The sequence below is a fragment of the Ursus americanus genome, chromosome 21 (genome assembly GCF_024610735.1).
Source record: "Ursus americanus isolate L20-20 chromosome 21, mUrsAme1.1.p, whole genome shotgun sequence".
Lineage (NCBI taxonomy): Eukaryota > Metazoa > Chordata > Mammalia > Carnivora > Ursidae > Ursus > Ursus americanus.
Window position 1 is genome coordinate 44,919,139 of NC_142147.1, and position 18,113 is coordinate 44,937,251.

The following is an 18,113-nucleotide window of genomic DNA, read 5'->3' on the forward strand; positions in this document are numbered from 1 at the left end:
CCTGTCTCCCAGGCGTTTCCCTCCGCCCCGCGCTAGCGAGGAGCGCGGCCAATGAGAAAGGCACATACCTGGCCCCCGCCGGCCCGCAGTCCTGCCGGAGTGCGCCTGCGCGCGGCGGGGGTGGCCGGGCGGGGCTCCAGCCTGGAAGGTGCGTGCTGGGCTGGGTCCGGGAGTGGGAGACGTGGAGTGCAGGTACTGTGCGATCTGGGGGCGCAGCGCCTCTGCTACCCTTTTCGTGTTGTCCTTCCCTCTGTAATGCATTTCTCCCCTCATGTCATCCAGTGTCCCTTTATGTAGCCATCCCTCCCCTATGTCGCATCCCGGTTGAATGTTCACCACCCCACTTCTGCCGCCATCACCCTACTTATGTCACTGTCAACCCCCTTAATTCGCTTTCGTTCTAAGCCCGCATTACCACCATACGTTGCAGTCTTTCCCCCTTTATGCCGCCATCGCCTTCTGTCGCCTGCCCCCCTCTTTTGTTGCTATTTTTCCTTTATGAAGTCCTCACTTCTCGTAAGTCGTCATCATAGCCCTGTTCACCCGCACACGCCTCCTGTCACCAAATCCTTAAATCGCAGTCACGCTTCCCTTATGTCATTTTCACCGTTTATGTCTCCATACCTCCCGTGTCACCTATGCTCCTGACAGTCACCGTCCATGCCTTATGCTCCTAGTTTTCCTCATAAGGAGCCACTCTGCCTTCCACTTGTTTTTCCTCCTGCCATGTCTCCATCATTTTCCCGTGTCACCTCTCACATACTCACCACCATATGGGCTACTAGAGCCCGTTTCCTGGGGTGATGCCAGACTCCCAGATCTACCATGAAACCTCCGGGTAACCTTGACCACCTGATCACATCTTTGCAATCTCAGCTTCCTGGTCTGTAACACACACACAAGGACACCTGTGTCAAGGATGATTGTGAGGATTCTGCGAGTTTATTCTTGTGATGTGCGCAGCTTGACGTGGTGATTTGGGCTAATAATGTTAAAAACCTTGTCATCCTCACTCTCATGCAGTCACCTTCATCAACTCTTCATTGTCACTCCCCCCCCCCTTCCCCTCAGCTGCCCTCTTCATTCCCATGGCGCCGGTACACTCCCTTTATCCTGATACCCTCTACCACGGCAACCACCCCACGCCACCCCACGTCACAATCTCCATGTTCTCATCTCTGCCATGTCACCCCACCTGAAGGGGTGGCCCATCGGCCATTACAAACCTCGCTCGGGTAAATACTTAATCCCTATCTCTACCTTGATGGATTGAGTGGTTCCGCCACTCCCAAAATGAGAGCATTGAGCTGATGCTATAGTGGGAGTCCAGGAGTAGTGGGGGGTGCGGGGGGGACTAGCTAGCTTAGACCCAGATTCTCTTAACTTCTAGAATCAGGGGTACAGAGAGATGAGGCAGGTTCCAGCACACCTCAGTCAAACCTCAGCAACCCTGAATGCTTGGGTAGAGAGGTAAGTATCTTATCCACTCAGCTTGCCTTAGCGAGGCAGTGTGGGACAGTGGTTAGCAATGTGTGCCTGAGAGCTGGAACTCTGGTTCCAGTCTTGGTGCTAGCACTTAGTACTTAAGTAGTTGCATGGCCTTGAGAGGTGGCTTCACATCCCTGTGCCTCAGTTGCTGCATCTGCAATATGGGAATAAAAACACAAGTTATTCATTCAACAAATATTTACTAAGTATGTTCTACATGCCCAACACTGTGCTAGGCATGGGGGACACAGCAATGAACAAAACAGACAGAGATCCCTGGCTTCATGGAGTTTACATTTTAGCAGGGGTAAGAAACAACAAGCGAACAGGTAAGTAGATTCTATGATGTGTCAGAAGAGGGTTGGAAATACATGGTAAAGGTTATAGTTTTAGATAAGGTGGTCAGGGAAGGTTTTTTGAGATGGTACATTTGAACAAAGACTTGAAGGAGGGGAGAGAGTGACGTGGCTCTATGGGGAAGAGCATTTTAGGCAGAGAGAACAGCAAGTGCAAAGGCCCTGAGGTCAGGGCATGCATTGACTATTTAAGGAATAGCAAGGAAGCCCATGAAGGAGGAGAGGGGTGGGGGTGAGGCCAGAGGAGGGCGGGGGCAGATCGTCTGGATTTCATGGACCATGGAGAAGACTTTGGCTTTACCCTGAGTGAGGCAGGAGCCACGGGAGGATTTGGAGGAGAAGAGAGACTTAATCTGATGTGATGTGAAACAGCAGCAGCAGGTCCTGAACGTCTACCAAGGATGGATTGGCAAGAGCAGCCTGGTTGGAAGGAGAGCCAGAGTTGTCTTCTTAAAGCTGCACTCACATATCCTTTATATTTGGAGAAAGCTTCCAAAGTCCCTCTCAAAGACTTGGAGGGAGAGGAGGAGGAGACATTGGGAGTGTTCATGAGAAGCCAATGCCACCTCTGGGTTCAGGTGCTATTGGGGGCAGGGCGGGGAGGGGTGGCGGGCAGCCACACAGATCTACAGGAGAGGCAGCTGTCTACACCTGGGACCCCGAGGCAGTTTGGGATCAGATCCTGGCTCCACCATTTCCTGGCTGTGTCCTTTTGTGCCCATGACTTGACCTCTCTGGGTCTTTAGTTTCTTTATCTGTTATACAGGGCTAAGAAAGAGACTGGTGTGAGAAATTAAATACATAAGGTGCTTCCAGCAGCACTTGGCTCAGTAAGCAAGGAGCTCTGCCCTCTTCAGGGGAGAGGGCGGGGCAAGGAAAAGACATTCTGCCTTATTTTCTGTTCATGAGTTGGTTCAACATCGTAGTGTCCTGGAACAGAACTGAGCTCTGGGTGCGAATTCCATACCGACAAACTGATACCGTACAACCTGAGCAGAGATGTCCCCGACCCCTACTGCCTCACCTGAAAAACGGGGCTGACAATGCTTTGCCCCCAGATATGCAGCGGCATGGTGTTATTTTCGAGCTGAGACATCAACCATTTTCCATCGTGACGCCACTCTGCCCCTTCCCTGCTTTATTTTTCCTCAAGGCACATACTGTATGTTTCACTCCTCTATCGTCTCCCCCAAAAGAGTGTCATCTTTACTAGGATTTTTGGTTTTTTTTTTTTTTTTCTGTTTTGTGCTGTATTCCCAGGTTCTACACAGGCCTTACCAGCAAGTAGTCACTGAACAAATACTAGTTGAATGAACAGATGAATGAATGGGGCGCTACTGTGTACAGTCCCTGTGCTGTGTGGTACTGGGCACACAGCAGTGACTGAGACAGCCCCGCGCTGCCCACATGGGTTTCACAGGCCAGTGGGGCAGACTCCTCACCAGGTAGTGCCAGCCCTCCGGAGGGCTGAGATTGGGGAAGCATAGGCAGAAGGGTCGGGGCTGGGATGGAAAAGCCCAGGGACTGCTGGAACCCAAAAGGGGGGAATCTGGACCAGCCCAGGAGTCAGGAAGGGCTTCCTGGGGGAGGGGGCACAGGAGCTGATAGGAATGAGTGACATGAAGAGAAGAGAAAGGTGTGCTGGGCAGGAGCAGCAGCTGTGGGAGTGTTTGGTGGTAAAGGTGTGGTTTCAGTTCAAGGAACTGAAAGATATTAAATATGGATGGGATATAAAGGGTGGTGAGACAGTAAGCAGAAGAGGTTATCAAGGGGAGATCCTTCAGAGCTCTGGGAACCACAGTGAGGAGCCGAGACTTTGTCCTGAGGACCCCAGGGGCTGGCGGGGGGCATAGAGACGTTTTTGAGCAGGAGAGGGATGAGTTTGACTCAGATGGAGGGGGGACTAGGAGGGCTGGGTGGAGGTTGGGAGCCAAGGGAGGTGACAGGAGTGGGGACCCAGGTGGGAGAGGGCAGGTTGAGGCCGTGGAAGGGAGAAAAAAAGAAGTGTGTGGGAGAGACCCTCAGGAGGTCAAGTGGACAAGTTGTGGAGGGTCCAGGGTGAGGCCCAGGGCTTTGGGGCAATCAGGGAGGGTTTTCTGGAGAAGGTGGCACACAGACTGAGACCTGTGGGATGGATAAGACAGCTGACCTTGGGAACCCCTGGGGAGAAGCTTCTAGAAGGCCATGGGACTTCCAAAGCTGAAGTTCAGGGAAGAGGTGAGAGCTGGAGACAGCTTTGGGCCCTAGAGGATATAGTGAGAAGTTTGCCCTTTGCTCTGAGGGCAGTGGGGAGCCACAGAGGGGTTTTGAGCAGGGATGAAACAGCTTAAATTTTTTAGTTCCAACTCTGAAATATTCACCAGTCACGATGTGGTTTTTTGTTGTTTTGTTGGTTTTTTGTTTTTGGTGGGGTTTTTTGTTGTTGTTTTTACCCATATAATTGTTTTTCAGACCAAGCATCTTCTCTCTCTAGGAAGGGCATCTTCTAGGGGTCCTTTGAAATAAAGGTTCTACCGCTAAAAACCAACCAACCAACCAGCCAAAGTTTACAAAACCAGTGCTCTGTTCTGTTTTCTGTAGACTTGACCTCAGACAACTGATTGTTCAGTCCGAAAGGGTCTGGACAATCAAGTGAAAATCAGCTCCTTTTTTTTTTTTTTAAGATTTTATTTATTTATTTGACAGAGAGAGAGACAGCCAGCGAGAGAGGGAACACAAGCAGAGGGAGTGGGAGAGGAAGAAGCAGGCTTATAGCAGAGGAGCCTGATGTGGGGCTCGATCCCATAACGCCGGGATCATGCCCTGACCCAAAGGCAGACGCTTAACTGCTGTGCCACTTAGGCGCCCCTGAAAATCAGCTCCTTTTAAACACATTTCTGTTTTGGACCATACGAAAGGTCCATAGGTTCGTAAATGTTTCCTGTGGTGTAGTCTGTCTGGTGCTTCAGCAGCTCTCTCGGATGGCTCAAATCAATCTTAAATTGACCTTGAACTTAACTCTCAGGCAAAAAAAAAGGCGGTAATTGGCAACTACCCATCTGCTCTGGGCTTAGAGCACATGCCAGTTATCACTGTGTCTAAACAAATGTCATTAGGTCTAGAGAGACCTGTATGAAAGTCTTTTCTCCAAGGTTTCCATTCTGCTGCTCCATTTCTTCTGTTTTCAACAAACACTTATGGAGTGGTTATGATGTGCTGGGCACCAGGGAGTAGAGAAATAAACCAAACACAGACTAGCTTTTTTAAGGGACGCATAAGTCTATCTGTGATAAAAGTATGTACACAGTACTAGGGGATACACAGATCTCACCAGCAAGCTCGTTTGGGGGCTTTGCTAGTCTGCCTCTCTGCCATGGATCGCTTCATTGACTCTTCCCAGCAAATGTGAGGTTGATGTGTTCGTCTCCCTATCGGTCTGAGGTTGAAAGTAAGGCTCAGAGAAGGGAGCCTGTTCCCGGAAACACACGGCTGAGATCTGGATGCCGGTGGAAGGACTCTGAGACCCACCCCCTTAAACTATTCAGAGATCCCTGAGCTGAGTATGAGATGATCCCCGTTCTATAGACTGGCCAGCAGGGCTCAGAGAAATAAAGCCCCATGCCTGAGGTCACTGAGTAAGAATGACAGGTGGGAGTTGAACCCTGGATTCTGCGATCTAAAGCCCTGCCTATGAAGGAGGGATCAAATCTCCCGCCTCCACCCAAGGGAGGGGTGTTCAGGAACCTGTGACCCAGCACGTGTCTCAGAAACCCCGTGGGTTTTGGTTCCTCCTTCTCTGTGGGCTGCGGTGTCACACCCCAAGGCAGGCAGGGCAGAAGCCAAGGGGCTGGGGCTATCCTCTCGGCTGGGAGGGACACACTTGCTGGCGGAGATGTGTCCCACGACCAAAGAAACAGAGCATAAGGACCAGCCGGGGCATTGCCCTGGAGCCCCGTGGGGGTTCTAGGTTACTGGGAACTCAGGAGCTGAGCTGGGCTGAGCGAAACGGCAGCACCTGTCAGTTCGGTTCTGGCAGTCCGGCAGCCGTGCCCACCTTCACTCTCACCCTGCCCTGCACCCCCCATCCCCACCCAGGGACCTGGGGAGATGGGGATGCTGGGTACTTCTCCAGCTGAGGCCATAGTCTTTTTCTGGAGACTGTGATGTGGAGGAAGGGGCACCCCAGCTAGGAGTCTGAGCCTCATAATTTAATTTCCACACAAGTCCTATGTGCATTAAAAAAAAAATAGTAACTAAAGGCCTACAATGGAAAGCAAGCATCTTGCCTTGGGGGTGGCAGGGGAAGGGGGAGGAAGGTGCCTTTTCTTTTTCTTTTTTCTTTTTCTTTTTTTCTTTTTTTTTTTTGGCTGTGATACAATCATATTTATGAGAACCTCTTGGATGTCCATTCTATACACTTGATAGGTATTAATTCCGTTAGTTCAAAGGAGTCACTTCTCAGATTTATAAGTTCAACACACACACACACACACACACACACACACACACACACACATCCCCCACGCGGCCAGAGGGAGCCTGCAAACACCTGTATTTGTTCCCTGTGGCTGCTATAATGAATCACCATAAACAGAGTGGCTTAAGACAACCGAAACTTATTCTCACCGCACCGGAGGCCAGCTATCCAAAGTCAAGGTGCTGGCAGGGCCATGCCCCTTCCTGAGGCCCTGGGGGATTCCTGCCTCTCCCACATTCTGGTGGCTCTGCCTCCCTGGTCATGTGGTCTTCTCTGTATCTTCCCTTCTGTCTCTTAGAGACACTTGTCGTTGGATTTCAGGCCCACCCAGATAATCCAGGATGATATCATCTCAAAATCCTTAATTTAATTACATCTACAAAGACCCCTTTTCCAATTAAGGTCACGTGTGCAAGTTCCAGAGATTATGGCCATGTTGGACATGCCTTTTTTGAGGCCATCATTCAACCAACTACAAAACCCAAGGCGGATCATGTCTCTCCTCTGCTCAGAACATACCCGTGGCCCTGTCCTCCTCACCACAGTCCAGGAAGCCCTGCACAATCTGGTCCTGTCACCTCTCTGACTCATCACGCTTTCTTCCCCACTGCCCTCCCCACTACAGACACACTGGCCTCCTTGCTCTTCCCTACCCACATCAGGCATATTCCAGCCTCTGGACCTTTGCACTGGCTGGTCCCTCTGCTTGAAACACTCCCTAAGAAGTCCATGTAGCTCCCTCTCTCCCCTCCTTGAGGTTTTCTCTGGTATTCCCCTCTCAGCCAGGCTCTCCCAGACCTCCTCATTTTTTTTAATTAAAGAATTTTTAAATTTATTCATTTGAGAGAGAAAAAAGCAAGCGAGACAACACGGCGGGGGGCAGAGGGAGAGGGAGAGGGAGAAGCAGACCCCCGCTGAGCAGGGAGCCCAACATTGGGGCTTGATCCCAGGACCCCGGGATCATGACCTGAGCCAAAGGCAGCCCCTTAACGAACTGAGCCACCCAGGCACCCCTAGATACCTCTTATTTAAAATTGCAAACAACCCCAACCCCACCCCAACCCCTGCCCTTCTTCTCTCTGGCATTTACTACCTTCTAACGTATAATTTACTCACTATATCGTTTTTTATCTGTCTTCCCTGGTGTCTGTTTTGTTCACAGCGGTATTTCCAGTGCCTAAAACAACACCTGGTACACAGTGTCTACTAAGTATGTGTAAAATTAATGAACAGCCTTATGAACAGTAGGGACTATTGCTACCATGCCCATCTTACAGACGGGAAAACTAAGGCACAGAGTCGCTGTCATTTCTCAAGGTCAAATAGTCACATAAGAGCTGAGGCTCATATTCAAATCAGGCATCTGGCTCTGGAATCCTTGGTATTAACTGCCTTGTAATCTAATCCAGTCTAAACCACTTCTCCAGCACTAGTCTTCTTTTTCAACACTTTAGGGGTATTTTGATAAAAATATAGCAAGTTAAAATTAAACCCACTGTTATTAGACCCGTAATCGCTGTACAAGCTGGAAGCCAAAAGGTTGCTAGCAGTTTAAATGAACTCCATCTATCTTCTTCCTATTTTTGGTGTATTAGTGGGCATCCCAGTTCTTGGCCTTACTGTGCCCATCCCATCCCTTGCACCTCCGTGCCCTACCTCTCCCTCGGTTTTGTTTTTGCTAATTTTATCTTCCCTAATTTTAAATCTCCTGCTGTTCCAACCCCAGGTTTTTGTTTGTTTTTAAGTAATCTCTACCCCCAACATGGGGCTTGGACCCACAACCCGGAGAACAAGAGTCGCGTGCTCTACCGACTGAGCCAGCCAGGCGCTCCCCAACCCCATATTCTTAAATAGAACATTTCTCACCAGGGCCGTCGCAGGTAAAGAAAAGGCAAATATCTCCTGCCCCATGCCTCCCCTCCCCCACCTGGCAACCCTGCTGGTCAGCCACCCCTAAGACTGTTATCTTCTGCTTCTCCTGGTGACCTCTGGAATTCCAAATAACCTTGATCTGTTGCCATTTCTTGATGGATCCATTTGGCCCTCTGCAGTAAGAGGAGGGGGTCTAGCTGTCCTCAGCTCTTGCCAGTCTGGGATCAGACCTTGTGTGGGAAGGGGTTTCCAAATTACCCTTTCAGATCTAGGCTGGATCTTCCGGTGAGGGGAGAACCTAGTTCCCTTTTGGAATTTTCTTTTTTCTCCCTTCTTTTTTAAAATCACGGTAATGCCTGCGCATGCCGTGGGACGCGGCAACACCTGTGTTGGCTTTATAATTATTCCTTAACCTGCAGAGATTTTTTTTCTTCCTCTACTTTTCTGTGAGTCGCTTATATCGCACAATTTTAAAAAAGAAAATAGGCGTGCAATAAAAAGCAATCCTCACCCACCCCAAAGCCCACTCTCGAGGCAGCCACTTCTGACGCTGTTGCTTCTCTCAGCGATAACGCTTTTCTGCACTTATCTGTTGACTTCCTGCGTGGATGGAGGGGAGAGCGTGCTGCCCCCTTTTCACTGGGAGAGGTGGGCGGGGAAAGGTTCTTCAATTCATTTCTCCAGCGGTGGACTTAAATCCTTCTTGGGAGATATGAGATGGGAAATGGGAAATCTTGTGTATCCTTCCAGCCGAGCCTGGACTTCAGAGACAAAGGATTTAAAAAATCCCTATCAAAATATCAGTTGGCTTTTTTTAAGAAATCAAATACTGTTATCCAAACAGACTCCAGCAGAAAACCCACCGTCTCCTTCCGCCGCTCCGCTCTCCCCCCATCCCACCCCGTAGCTTGGGTTTGTGTCTTCTGCTGATTTTTTTCGCTACGTCTAGAAATCGTATTATTCAACCTTCATCTCTCCATTTTATTTTATAAGGATTTAAAAAAAATTTTTGAGTATAGTTGACATTCATTTTATACGTCTTTTAACAATTTTATTTATTTTTGACTGGGTAATACATGCCCATGGTACAAAAATTCACAAGGTTTGTGGAGAAGAAAGATGTGGGGTGCCTTTTTCTCTTTACCTGCGGGGCTTCCCTACCCCACACTGGGGCTCTGGGGGGATGGGGGGGTGGCAAAACCCATCCCCCAACCATGTACTCCACCCACCCCGGCCAGGTTGGCGGGACCGTATCTAGGGGACCCCGGCCCCCCTTCTCCCTGCGGTGAGCCGGGGCGGCCTGCGCAGTGCGCAGACTCCCCGCTGCAGTGGGCGGGGCCCAGTCTGGGCCCGCCCCCTCCTTCCTCCCGCCCCTGTTCAGCCTGTTGGGGCAGTAGCTGGGGCCCCGCGGAGGTAGCAGCTGCCGCCTGCGGAGTCAGGCCGAGTCCCCTCCGGGGTAAGGTGGAGGAGGATGGCTAGGGGGATGGGCTGGGGACTGGCGGTGAGGCCCCGATAGTCCCGGGCTCCCAGCTTGAGCTGTCCGGTGGGTACCTGAGGGTGATGGCAGAGGAGCCACCTGGAAAGTGCTCCCTGGGTGGTCTCCGGGTTGCGAAAAGCCAGGCAAAGATTTGGGGCTCCGCTGACCCCATCCAGAGTTGTCTTTTGGGGAATGTCTAGATTAGAGCTCAGAGAAGGGAAGACGCTAATGGGGAGCAACGTGACCATTAATGAGGAGCAGTGTGGGCGCTCAGGGGGGCAGGGTGGGCGTTCAGGGCGGCAGCGTGGGCAGCATAGACCGATGGGAAGAAAGCTAGGCGTTAGACCCTGAGGGATTTCGAAATTCCTGCTGACCAGCGGTCAGCTTCCTCCTTTTGGGGGTGACGGGCCCCATGCCACTGGCCCCCGTGATCGCGGACGGGGAGACCCAATGGATCTCGTGAGCCCAAGACTAATCTGCTTCCCCTAAGGCCCAGAACACCCCCACAGTCCCAGCTTTTGTTCCCTACAGTTTGGAGACCCTGACACACCCACTTTCCTGCCTGGGCTCGGCATATCCCCTGGCTGCCTGGCAAGATGAAGCCTAAACTGATGTACCAGGAGGTAGGTGGATCTGGGGCCCAGTGGGATGGGGCTGGGCGCAGTGGAGGGCAGACGCCCGCCAAGCTGCCCTTTCACCCCCTCTGCCATCCCCATCCCCCAGCTGAAGGTGCCTGCGGAGGAGCCTGCCAGTGAGCTGCCCATGAATGAGATCGAGGCTTGGAAGGCTGCAGAGAAGGTAGGAGTTCACCACCACCCTCAGCCTGTCTCCAGCGTGGGCCGGGCTGCCCGCCATGGGCTGGCTCATCGCCGCCTCCTTCTCCCCACAGAAAGCCCGTTGGGTCCTGCTGGTCCTCATCCTGGCGGTTGTGGGCTTCGGTGCCCTGATGACTCAGCTGTTTCTCTGGGAATACGGCGACTTGCATCTCTTTGGGCCCAACCAGCGCCCAGCCCCCTGCTATGACCCCTGCGAGTAAGTTTAGGAGGGGGGCCTCGGAGGGCGCGGGAAGGAGCCCTGCCAGGCCACGCACAGACACTTACACACTGAGCAGGGCCTGCACTGAGCCCCACCCACTCCCTGTGACAGACCGAGGTGATCGCAGACACCAAGTGCACCGTCACAGGGTCTTCCCTCCATCCCCAACGCCGTTCCCATGACAGCCACAGCATCATCTTCTGTCTGGATCTATCGACAGGCACACACGGATGCACATGGCATCTTCCGTCACATCTGTGGACAGATACACATACACACGCACACACACACACAGATATCTACATACACAGTTTTCCTTCTGCACGTCTAGACAGACAAACGCACAGACACACAGAGAATCCTGAGTACAGGCGCACACAGTCTTCCAACCTCAGTGGGCAGACAGGTAAGCACTCAGATTCCAGCCGGTTGTCTCTGGCCCTCTGTGGCTGATACCACTGCCCCCCCCCGCCCCCCAGAGCAGTGCTGGTGGAGAGCATTCCCGAGGGTCTGGACTTCCCCAATGCCTCCACGGGCAACCCCTCCACCAGCCAGGCCTGGCTGGGCCTGCTCGCTGGTGCCCACAGCAGTCTGGACATCGCCTCCTTCTACTGGACCCTCACCAACAATGACACCCACACTCAGGAGCCCTCTGCCCAGCAGGTACCTGGGAAGCATGGGGGGTGAAGGTGGGGTGGTAAAGGGGGTTCCCTTGCAGCCCGGGAGACGGGTGGGCATGTCTCACACAGCGGGTTGGAGCACCTGTCTTCACATGGCCCTCTGGACCGGGGGCCTTTGTCACGGTCATCTGGAGGCCTCTGAATGTCAGGGTGTGGGTTCGCTTACAAGGGATTAGGCGGACAGATGTCACTCGTCCACAAGCTGCCCCAAACCCAGTCACACAAAGAAATGGAAGGAGCAGAGTGAGTAGCAGCCGAACCTCAAGCCAGCCTGTCACTGCCCAGCTGTGTGACCTTGGGCGGGTCACCTCACCCCCTCAGCCCTCAGTTTCCTGATCTGTAGAATGGGGCCAGTAGGTAGCAGTCACCCTTCCGAGAAGAAAACAGGCACATCCATGCAAATGACCGCGCAGCGTCTGACACGGTCAGCCCTGTCCAAGCGTTCGCTTTACATCCTCCTACGGTGTGCAGGCACACTTTTAAAAAACAGAAAACTAACCCCTTCCTTGCAAAACACACTGAATCTGTCCCTTCTTTTTTCCTCCCCCCGCTGCCTCTTTTTGTCAGAAGTGAGCTTAACATTTATTAAAACCGTTGGGCTCCCCGAGCACCACTTGAAAAAAAATAATTACAGAAGTTAAAAATGATATGAGCACCCAGCCCCCGCTGGCTCCATAGGAGGCCGGTGTTGTGGGTTCAAATCCAACGTCACCCCTGAGTTCTCCAGTGCCCAGTTTTCTCCTCCACACCTCGGGGATTATACTCAGCCCTGCCTCATCCGTGAGAGTGGTGAGAAATCGGTGAGTTCAGATGTGAAGGGGCTTGGAGTGGGGCCCGGCTCACAGTAGGAGACAGGGAATCCTTGGCCGTTGTTGGCATCATCAAGCCTCACCCATACCTTCCCGGACCCCCAGCCTGTGCCATCCCCCCCAACGTCCTGCGAGGTGCTTGGAGGCCCCTGCAGTGCCAGGCAGTGATGCTTCCAAGGCAGGATCTTGGGAAGGTCCCTGGCAGGACAGGAGTGGCAGGGAGGCCCTGGCGGGGCCGAGAGCACCGGTAATTAAAACAGACGAAAGGTTTTCATAGCTTAGCCTATAAAGCCATCCCTCGGTGTGCTGGCGAATGGAAAACCTGTTCACTCCTGATCGCACATTGAGACCCAAGAGGCAAACAGCCTTTTGGGGAGGGCTGCCTGGGGTGGGAGAGCTGGCCTCAGAGGCTGTCCCCTCTCTGCAGGGTGAGGAGGTCCTCCGGCAGCTGCAGACCCTGGCCCCTCAAGGTGTGAAGGTCCGCATTACTGTGAGCAAGCCCAATGGGCCCCAGCCACAGGCTGACCTGCAGGCCCTGCTGCAAAGTGGTGAGCTACCGGGCGGCCGGGGGCGGGCTGGGCCTGGGGCTGCCCGCGCCGGCTCCTGACCAGCTGTTTGTCACAGGTGCCCAGGTGCGCATGGTGGATATGCAGAAGCTGACCCACGGCGTTCTGCACACCAAGTTCTGGGTGGTGGACCAGACCCACTTCTATATCGGCAGCGCCAACATGGACTGGCGCTCCCTGACCCAGGTCTGCCTGCACCCTGCCCACCCGCCCTCCCCGGCAGCTCCCTGCCCCACAGGGCACCCAGCCTCCAGCTGCACCCCTCTTCAATCCCAGAGTCTTCTCTGGCCAGTCTCTGCGGTGGTTTCCTTTCTACCTTCGCCATGGGCTGGGCTGCCCGCCGTGGGCTGGCTCATCGCCACCTCCTCCTCCCCACAGGAAACCCGTTGGGTCCTGCTGGTCCTCATCCTGGCGGTTGTGGGCTTCGGTGCCCTGATGACTCAGCTGTTTCTATGGGAGTATGGCGACTTGCATCTCTTTGGGGTGCATCCCCCAAATCCAGCCCTCACTGCCTTCCCCCTGCTCGTGGAAGCCTGGGGTTTGTTCTGATCCCCGATGACAGCTGCCAGCCCCTCTGCAGGGCATTCAAGGCCCTGTCCAATGATTGGCCCTTCATTATTCAGTTCCTTGAGTGCCTGCTCTAAGCCCAGGCCTGTCCTGGGTGATGCTGGGAACATGGTGGTAAGCGATGGACCCCTGGGAACTGCCAGTCCAGTGCAGTGACAGGCTGGTCACCAGGCAGTGGCAGCCCAGAGGGTTAGGGCCAGGATAGGGGACCTAAGCCAGAGTATCAGGGAAGGTCTTCCAAAGGAGGTGACAACTCATATGACAACTGAAGGATCTGCCAGGAATAGCACAAGACAGGAAAGAAGGTACAGCTTAGGCAGTGATTGTTTATTGACTTAAATATTTCCCAAGCCCCTAATCTTACCAACTCTTGTGAGGAGATGGTAAAGACACAGCCATGGCTGAGACATCCCCAGTGCCTGTCTTCCTGGTCCAGTGTCACCAGAAAGAGAAATGAGGGAAAGCCAAGGGACTGTGAAAGTCTAGAGGAATGCCTGACACAGTTGGGGCAGTCAAGAGAGGCTTCCTGGAGGAGGAGGCTGTCAGCTGAGTCCTAAGAATGAGTAGGAGCTTGTTCTGTGGAGGGTAGAAGCAACAGCATACTCGAAGGTTCAGGAAACCTGGCCCTTTGGAATAACCAAATGATTTTTACCAAAACTTGGCAAGATTTTAGCCTTGAGTCAAGTTCATGCCCATCCCAGGACTTCAGTTCCAGTGGTGGTGGCAGGGGGTGGGGGGATGGAGGACTGAGGGGCAGATAGATGGGGAGATTGAGGAGCAAGGGACAGGAAGCGGGGAGGGGGACTGTGGGTGTTCATGTCACCCGTGGGCACCAGGCCACCACCCCGAGGCTCAGCGCCGCCCTCCCACAGGTCAAGGAGCTGGGAGTGGTCATGTACAACTGTAGCTGCCTAGCTCGGGACCTGACCAAGATCTTCGAGGCCTATTGGTACCTGGGCCAGCCGGGCAGCTCCATCCCAGCCACCTGGCCCCGGCCCTATGACACCCGCTACAATCAAGAGACACCAATGGAGATCTGTCTCAATGGAACCCCTGCTCTGGCCTACCTGGCGGTGAGTCTTAGGGAGGAAGGGCCGGGTCACTCATAGTCTCTGTCTAGCCCTGCCCAGTGTTGGGGCGGAGAGAGGGTTCCGACCACTCACCCCTGCTCACTCTGCTTGGTCTGGGGCCGGGGCTATGTCCTAACCTCCCTAGGCCTCAGTTTCCTCTCCACGGTGGCTAGAATAATTATCTGAACCTTTAGGGCCAGTGGGCAAGTCCAGCTGGGGTTATGCACGCTGAGCCCCTAGTGAAGCTCTGTGATGTCTAATACAGCTGCGTTCGGCTCTAGTCAGTTAAGATTAAATATCGCTGACAGTTCAGTTCCTGCATCAAACTGACCCACACTGCAAGCTCAGGAGGCCCAGGTAGCAAACAGCTGCCATGTTGACTGGTGCGGCTCTAGAACGTTTCCATCACCGTGGACAGTTCTCTTGCCCGTGGCACATATTGAGCGCTGTAGACACGGCACTGCTATTTGCAGCTCGTGCTATTTCCCCCACTTGGGGTGGCCAATCTGGGTCCCCTTCCGTCCCCCCGAGCGAGTCACCTGGCCAAGCCCAAAGGCATTGTGGAGGGCCACAGAGACGCATGGATGCGGGGACACGTGATTTACTGGGGCCCTTTGCTCCAGTGGTCTCGCGCCGAAGGTTAAGGGCTCCCCCATGGCCACTTCCCCTTCAGAGCTTGAGTCTGCTCATCTGTCACGAGGATGGAGGGTAAAGGGCCTGGTGTTAAATGGCACATAAGGAGTGCCATCCGGGTGGGCTGTGAGCAAGTCGGGGACACAGGTGATGATAGGAGAGATCCTTACACCTGAGCACAGAAGCATGGGGACAACTGGTTAAAACCCAGATCCCTGAGCCCCACCCGAGTCCCCCGGTTCAGTAGACCATGTGCAGTGAAGCCCATGAATTTGCAGTTCTAACAAGCTCCAGGTGATGCTGCTGCTGCTGGACCAGGACCCTTATGTCCAGAACCCCTGTGTTAGAGTGTACATTCTGGAACCAAACAGCTTGGGTTCAAATCCTGGCTCCATTTGTCAGCTGTGTGACCTTAGGCAAGTCACTCACCCTCTCTGAGCCTCAGCTTCCTCACCTATAAAACGGACGGGGCAATTATCCCTCCCCTTCCTGGAGGCTGTAGGGTTCAGCGCGACCCACAGGACCTGGCTTGAGACAAACTGTCTGTACAAGGGCTCTGTGGTGACAGCACCCTTGGCAGGGCACCCATCTTGACTGTCCCTTTTCCCCCAGAGTGCACCCCCACCACTGTGTCCCAGTGGCCGCACCCCGGATCTGAAGGCCCTGCTCAACGTGGTGGACAATGCCCGGAGTTTCATCTACGTCGCGGTCATGAACTACCTGCCCACCATGGAGTTCTCCCACCCGCACAGGTACCGCTGCCTCACGGACAGGGCTCGGGGCAGGGACCCACCATGAGTGGGAGAGGGAGTGACAAGGCCAGAAAGCAGGCAGGGGACCTAGACAAAGGGACAGATGGCAGGAAGCCACAGGGAGAGGCAGAGGAGACAGGGAGAGGGGGTGTAAACACTCTGAGACAGAGGAGATGGGGAGAGAGAAAAGGATGAGAATCCTGGGATTGGGGGCGGGGCGGGGGACTGGATTCCGGAGGCAGGGGGTGCGGGATGTGGGATTTCCAGAGTTAGGGAGCAGAGAGTATGGGCTGGAGACAGGATGAGGGGCTTGGGGCAGGAATGGGAGCCAGAGGCAGGATAGGGCAGGTGGGATGGGAGGAGGTAGGAACAGGGCTGGGAGCCAGGGATGGGGCGGCCTTGGGGTTTAAGGGTGCCTTGAAGCTAGTGCAGGCTCTCTCTGAAGCTCCGGGTAAGGCCGCAGGTAAAGCTGCCCTCTGAATCCTGCACCCCCGCCCCCAAGGTTCTGGCCTGCCATTGACGACGGGCTGCGGCGGGCTGCCTATGAGCGGGGCGTCAAGGTACGCCTGCTGATCAGCTGCTGGGGACACTCTGAGCCGTCCATGCGGGCCTTCCTGCTCTCCCTGGCTGCCCTGCGTGACAACCACACCCACTCCGATATCCAGGTGGTAAGCACCCACCCCAGACCCACCCTCAGCCCTTGTGCAGGGCCCACAGCCCTCGTGGAGCTCACCTGTTCCCTGACAGGGCTGACCCCGAGGGACAAGACCGTGCCATGATGGGGAGAACCCAAGTCGGGCCAGGATGGCGGGACACGGGGAGAGGGGGCAGGGCCCAGATGGAGGTGGCTTCATGGCCAGGATAGGGGCGCCCAGAGGAAGCCTCTGCCCCAGCCTGGGTGTATGTGGGGGGGGGGGAGGGGTCGAGGAGGACTTTCTGGAAAAGGGGACATCTGAGGCGAGACCTAAGGGACGAATAGGAGCCATACGAGAAGGAGTGACAAGTGAGGCACCTGGGTCTTCCCTTTCAGCCACTGTTACTGATACCCCCCTCCGATGGGCCCTGTTCTGGCTCCAGGGGGTCCAGCGGAAGCAGCTGCGTCCCCAGTCCTGCTGATTCCCCTCCCCCACGCAGACCCTGGGGCTTCTCCACCCCCATCCTGCAGCTCACGTTCCTTCCCATTCTCCCCTCCCACTCAGAAACTCTTTGTGGTCCCTGCGGATGAGAGCCAGGCCCGAATCCCATACGCCCGTGTCAACCACAATAAGTATATGGTGACTGAACGGGCCACCTACATTGGTGAGTGTCCCGAGCACCGCCAGGGGGACAGAAGGGGAGGCCTCGCACAGCTCCGGGCTCTGACTCTCTGCCCCCCGCCACAGGAACCTCTAACTGGTCTGGCAGCTACTTCACGGAGACGGCGGGCACCTCGCTGCTGGTGACGCAGAATGGGCGGGGGGGCCTGAGGAGCCAGCTGGAGGCCGTTTTCCTGAGGGACTGGGACTCCCCTTACAGCCATGACCTTGACACCTCAGCCGACAGCGTGGGCAACGCCTGTCGCCTGCTGTGAGGCCCCGGTCCGGCAGACAGGCCAAGGCCTGCGAGGCCCCCGCGGACCCAGATATCCTGGGTCCTGGCCCCTGTCCCCGTGCCCCCGCTTCTGTGTGCCCCATCGTGGCTTCCCTGGCTCTCCCCTGCTGTCCCACCTCTATCTCCGCCCCTGCCGGCCTGATGCTGCGGCCCCAGGACCCAGCCCAGCTGGGGGAGGGATCAGCCCCCGAAGAAATGGGGGTGCATGCTGGGCCCGGCCCCCTGGCCCACCCCACTTTCCAGGGCAAAGAGGGCTCAAGGTTATAATAAGAAGTAAATTACTTGTCTGTACAGCCTGTGGCTGACTGAGTGATATGAAGTGGGGCGTCGGGTAGGGGATGCCGGCATGCTCCTCTCTTGGAGACCGTGTTTGCAGAGCCCTCGGCGTGTTACCAGTGTGGTTTGGCATGGCCTGAAGCCACAGCATGTGCTATGCCCTTAGCATGTATTTGGCATGTGCTGAGCCCCGAGTGTGCAATGCACCTGAGCCAGTATGTGCTGAGCATGGAGCGTGTGACCACGGGAGCTGAGCCTCGCGTAGCCAGCGCAGGCTGGCTCTCCACTCATCATGTTCCCAGATGGGCACACACTGAACCGTCACCGGCTCCCACGGGTGGCCTCGCATGTCCCAACACCAGAGTGTGCACCAAGCATGAATTTATGCCTGCCAAGGGAATTTACACGTTACCATGACCCAAGCATGGGGGAGGGCATGCCAAGCCCATACACGTGGCAAGGGCAGGTCAACAGATGAGACCTTGG

General features: G+C 54.7%; 1 protein-coding gene across 6 annotated transcripts; it reads left to right on the top strand.

Annotated features, from left to right (window-relative positions):
- The first annotated feature begins 21 nt into the window (after positions 1 to 21).
- PLD3 (phospholipase D family member 3) lies at positions 22 to 17,644 on the top strand. 6 transcript variants are annotated; one of them, XM_045785188.2, is made up of 13 exons: positions 61 to 192; positions 8,046 to 8,180; positions 10,181 to 10,272; positions 10,373 to 10,447; positions 10,539 to 10,681; positions 11,164 to 11,347; positions 12,601 to 12,721; positions 12,798 to 12,925; positions 14,179 to 14,379; positions 15,622 to 15,761; positions 16,264 to 16,429; positions 16,961 to 17,060; positions 17,144 to 17,644. In XM_045785188.2, exons 3-13 carry the CDS (start codon positions 10,246 to 10,248, stop codon positions 17,329 to 17,331), a joined length of 1,473 nt encoding a protein of 490 aa, XP_045641144.2. In that variant the 5' UTR covers positions 61 to 192; positions 8,046 to 8,180; positions 10,181 to 10,245; the 3' UTR covers positions 17,332 to 17,644. The 6 variants fall into 6 exon arrangements, with proteins under 6 accessions (XP_045641162.2, XP_045641125.2, XP_045641144.2 ...); XM_087870791.1 differs by having other exon boundaries at positions 102 to 192; positions 8,027 to 8,180; XM_045785206.2 differs by lacking the exon at positions 8,046 to 8,180 and having other exon boundaries at positions 22 to 148.
- The last annotated feature ends 469 nt before the right edge of the window (positions 17,645 to 18,113 follow it).